Below are 5,405 nucleotides of genomic sequence, written 5' to 3'. Positions count from 1 at the left end.
GTTATTCCAGAAGCTTATCATATTTTGTATTTCTTAAGCTTTTTGAAATTTAGTCCATTGACTTCTGGATTGGGCTTTAAATCTTTGGGCAGGTCGCCGGTTAGATAAGCCCATGGTTGTTGACGACAGGCCCACCTTATTAAGCTCAAATAGTCAAAGTTTATGTTAGGGCCTTAAAATAATTTTTTTAAGGAGTAGTAGTATTAATGACTGGTACAATTTTTAAAATTAAATTATAGTTTTTTAAAAAGCTATTTAGAAGTTTATAGAAAAATTAAAAAAAAATAATTTTTTTTTCGCTCTTCAAACTTTATTATTTTTTGTCAGTATTTTTAGTTATTAATCTAATTTTTTTAATCTAATAATTTAATAATATATTCTTAATTTATATTTTTAAATATTATTGGTTAAACTGTTAACAAAAACTAATAAATTCTATTAATTTTTTAGCATTTCTCTTATTTAAATGGTTTTGAGTGACAAGATGAAGAATACGAAGGGGATCTCGTCGATGTCACACTCACAGCACAAAGTTAAATTGGCATCCACTTTATTTTTTTCATTTTCTTGCTACTTCCTCTTTTGGAATCCAATGGCTTATAAATAATTTCATGTAAACACACGTAATCTTTGTTTTTCTTTTTTGTTCCTATTGCTAGCCATGACCAGATATTAATAATATTATCTGGTTACATTAACAGTTCGTCATATACCATATTTATATATGATTAAATTGTGACCCTTACAAGTTTTTAGTTATTTCACTTTCTCCACTTCTAAATTTGAAAGATGTCTCAATTAAACAATAAATTGAGTATACGAATTAAATCTGTCGTTAAAAATAGTTCTAAACCACTCTTTATTTATCCTATGCTCCATCTGAATATGTATCACAAAAAGATGAGTCATGAAATGCGATTTCCACCATTATGGCCTTTAGAAAATCGGAGGTACCTATATTTTTTTTGTGTTCAGGTGAAGTTGACTTCACGTGAAGTTGATATCTGAGAGCTGTTAGATGAAAATTTAGTCAAATCAGTTAAATCATCTAACGGCTGTCAGGTATCAACTTCACATGAAGTCGATTGCACGTGAGTTTTCACCAATTTTTTTTTGTATGGTGGTGTCTATAAATTCTACTGTCCATTTACGTTGTTTAACTTAAAAAAAAAACAATTCACAAATCCGATAGTTTGATTTACGTTTTTTGAAAATAAAAAATTATATTAAAATTAGACTTTTTTATTTATAGCTTATTTTTTCTTTTCAAACAAATCGGACCGCTTGATTTTATTAATATTAATTAAAGAAATAACATCATATGAAAAAAAAAACACCCAAACTTTCAATATTAACGTATTAGTGTATTACACATATTTAATAAATATTAAAAAAAAATAGCCGTTTTAAACTTCTAATCAATCTGTGGAACCCACGGATTACGGATATAATGCCTAATAACAACGAATTATGGGCATAAGGCCTAATAACAAAGTGTAACGCATGTTTTTCTTCTTTTGGCAATTTTTTTCTTTTAAAAACATATATGGTTTAAATTTAATCAAAATAAAGAAAAATGGAAGAAAAACTTATCTTTCAATAGTCATTATAAAATATAGGATTTAACTAACATATTTTCGTAAGACACGTGTTAATGTTACTAAACGAAATTTTTTTTATAAAGAACATACAAAATTTGAGTATTTGATTATTGTTTTCATTTTTTATTTTGTGAAAAAAATAGTAAAAAAAAATAGAAAATCCTATTTTTTATTCTTGCATCTATTTTTTTCATAAAATTCTAAAATAAAAATATTACAAATTAAAACATAGAGACAAAAATACAAACTAAATAACTCATGTATTTATTTTATATATTTTTTAAAAGTAAAAGTTCATGATATACACCTCTTGGCGAGTATGGCGACGTTAAGATCTAATCTTGAAATACTAATTGTTTATTTTAACTAAAAAGCAAGTGCATCCAAGTCATAACTAGCCACAAGTGCTAAGTACTTGTTCGATATTTTTTTAGTAAAATAATTTAAAGAAAAGTAAACACGTTTATTTAACGATGCTCTGCCTGATGAGCGCGATTAAGTATTTATTCTTTCAAAACCAAAATTTTGGAAAGAGAAATTTTTGGGACCATTAATTTTTAGTTATTTTTTGTCTTAGAATGGGCTATGAGTTAAAAAATGAACATCATTTCTACTATCCAGAATAATCAGATACCAGAAATAATAAACATCTCATGTCATGAAACCACTCATCCCAAAAAATTAAGTTGATAGAAAAAAGGTAACACTAATAGTTATATCTCTAATATTGAATCAGACATCCCTAAACCTCAATTTTACACATTGTACAAATATTTCATTAACTCCTGTACTTTCTCTTAATTAATAATTACAAATCACAAAATTAACCTAACCGCCACACTCTAACACTACCTACTGTTTTAAAAAATGTCACTAGCTTTTTATTTTCAAAACCAAAAAAATATGAATATGGATGGTTCTTTAGGAAGTATGAACGCATTAGATTCCATATATATTATATTCTGGTCCCACCTGGCCATATGGTCGAAAGCTAAGATGCCACACACACTGACTTTAACATTCTATAAATACCCTTTCATCCATGGCGTGTGTTCACCACACTTGCTATTATTCCAACTCATACCTTTTTACCTTATACACCAAATACCACCTTGCATTTCATTTCTTATCACCTTATTATAGCCAATGGCAGATACAATCCAACCATTTCACTGTGCTGAATCCAACAACAACCCCAAGTCTTCAAAGGTCTTCGACATGGATCTGGAGAAGGTAACGCCGGAGGAAGTGGAGGTTTTTGACTATGCCAAGAGGGCACAGTGGCTTAGGGCTGCAGTTTTGGGTGCAAACGATGGCTTGCTATCAACAGCATCCCTCATGATGGGCGTTGGAGCCGTCAAACAAGATGTTAAGACCATGATCCTCACCGGAGTTGCCGGTTTGGTGGCCGGAGCTTGCAGCATGGCAATTGGAGAGTTTGTCTCCGTCTATTCCCAGTATGATATCGAGTTGGCGCAGATGAAGAGGGAAGGCAACACGCAAGACAAAAACAAACTTCCTAACCCTTATACTGCGGCCACCGCCTCCGCCGTCGCCTTCTCAGTCGGGGCCTTGGTGCCCCTACTGGCTGCCGCCTTCATAAAAGATTATAAGGTGAGGTTAACGGTGGTGGTGGCGGTGGTGAGCCTTGCCTTGTTGGTGTTTGGAGGGGTGGGTGCTGTTTTAGGGAAAGCACCATTTGTGAAGTCATCTTTGAGGGTCTTGATCGGAGGATGGTTGGCCATGGCGGTTACTTTTGGGCTAACCAAGTTGGCTGGTCATGTTGGAGTTTGATTTATATATCTTTATATTTTTTTAACACCAGCTCCCTCTAGTTACGTTGGATCAATCTTCTTCTGGATTTGATGCAATTTTTTCCCCACCAACTTTGCAGTGCGTAACATAGTTTTATTTGATGTATGCATAGGATTATACATGTTTATGGTTTATCTCATGTTGTATTGTACCAAATCTAAAGTGGTAATAGGAATATTTGAATAATTTTATTTTTTTATTTTCGATGTGATGCAATAATATTAGTTAGAACTTTTATATTTGAAATATTTGATTCGTTAAAGTATTTGTTAATTACTTTTCATAAGTAAGGAATCAAGTTCCATTTTTTTTTATCTGGATTATATTGGAAGAAATATCTATCGTTAAAATTAAAATAATTAATCTTCATAATTAATAGATTTGATTCCAAGTTGAAAACTGGTGTCAAATAAACAAAGTGTTATATTGGAGCCATTCAGATAAAGATATTTAAAACGTTTTTTTTATATATATATATTTTTAGTAATTGAAATTTAATGCAACCTAATGTACTTTTATAGTTAAATTATAACTCTCTTTTTTTCTTGGAAGTTGAATAGTAATTAATTTAATAAATAAGGTTAAAGAGAAGAATGCATGATTTGGTAAAAAATTGACTTTGCAAACTTATATTGCTACAGCAGCATGTGGTTCTTTAATTTCTATATATGTCATAAAATTCTTCGGATCTTAAATTATTAGAAGTACATTAGTACTATTAAAATTTAAGTTACTATTACTGACACTTTTTTTTTTTATTGCATGTTGTTGTGACTAATTTCAGTCAATAAATAAGTAATTATTTGAATCACATGATCAAGATTTTTAGCATCAACTTAGTTTTACTCATAAGGTTAAGGTGTTATTATCAATAAATTTTATTCTATATCTTAGATATTGTCACAATTCGAGTAATATATGTAATTATGTATAGCTGTAACTTTAGTCTTTTAAAAATAAATTAAAAGACTACTCATCATATGATTAATAAATTCTAATGCAACTCATTGTTAATTAAGTTTAATCAATCTATCTTTGATTCAAAACGTTTGTAATAGTAATATAGATGGTGGCATTATTCAAGTAAACATTAATGGTGATCCAACCCCTTAGCTTCTACCAAAATCTGTCCTTAGTAATAAAGCTTCTAACAATGAAACAAATTAGGAATCCTCAGCAATAAGAAGCAGGTAGCATTTGGGCTGCGCATGCATGCTATAATACAGGGGATCTTTATTTATGTATTTATCTTGGTTTAACTGGGGATGTTTAATTTATATTATCACTATTATTATTGGATATGGAATATATAAGCCCTGTTTTCTTTTTATATTTACCACAGGATAAGAGCACACCTTATAGTTAAGCCTATGTTTTATGCACGAACACAAGATTAGCGGAAGGTAAAATTGGATTAATAATACTTTATACAATATTAAAAAATATTACTATTCAATTTCATTACGGTAGTGTCTAATTAACCTAGATAATAAGATGAAAACTCTTATTTTAAGAGAATGATTATCGGATAAAATTAAAAATATCGTATAAACATATAACAATAATGGCGTTCATTATAATTATATTAGAATGCATCTACTAATTTCTTATCTCTTTGATCATCATATGTTCTCGATCTCTCTTCTTTATGTATAGTATTTCATTTCATATTATAAAATTTAAATTCTATGTTGGAACTTAAACTCTTTATTCCCCTATCATGTATGTGAAAAGAGTTCGTCATAATGCGTATGTCAAATAGCTTAGTATAACCTGAACCTGAATCTGTTCACACGAAAACTTAAAGAAGGAACATTGAAACAGTAGCGAAAAGGTGAATTAAAAGAACAAAGTTCTCCATAAATTAGAATCAAAATGTGTACACCATCGAGTTGGAGTGTCCCCAAAACAAGTTAGCAATAATGCCTTTCTCCCCGGAAAAAATTATTAATAATATATATATGGATATGAGGGATATATATTGCACAT

General features: G+C 29.8%; 1 protein-coding gene across 1 annotated transcript; it reads left to right on the top strand.

Moving 5' to 3' along the window:
• On the top strand, window positions 2,643-3,598 carry LOC107621736 (vacuolar iron transporter homolog 4-like). The gene has a single exon (XM_016323748.2). The coding sequence runs from the start codon at window positions 2,748-2,750 to the stop codon at window positions 3,393-3,395; it is 648 nt and encodes a 215-aa protein (XP_016179234.1). The 5' UTR covers window positions 2,643-2,747; the 3' UTR covers window positions 3,396-3,598.

Source organism: Arachis ipaensis, chromosome B10, assembly GCF_000816755.2.
Source record: "Arachis ipaensis cultivar K30076 chromosome B10, Araip1.1, whole genome shotgun sequence".
NCBI classification, from domain to species: domain Eukaryota; kingdom Viridiplantae; phylum Streptophyta; class Magnoliopsida; order Fabales; family Fabaceae; genus Arachis; species Arachis ipaensis.
This window is presented reverse-complemented; position numbering and strand designations above follow the sequence as displayed.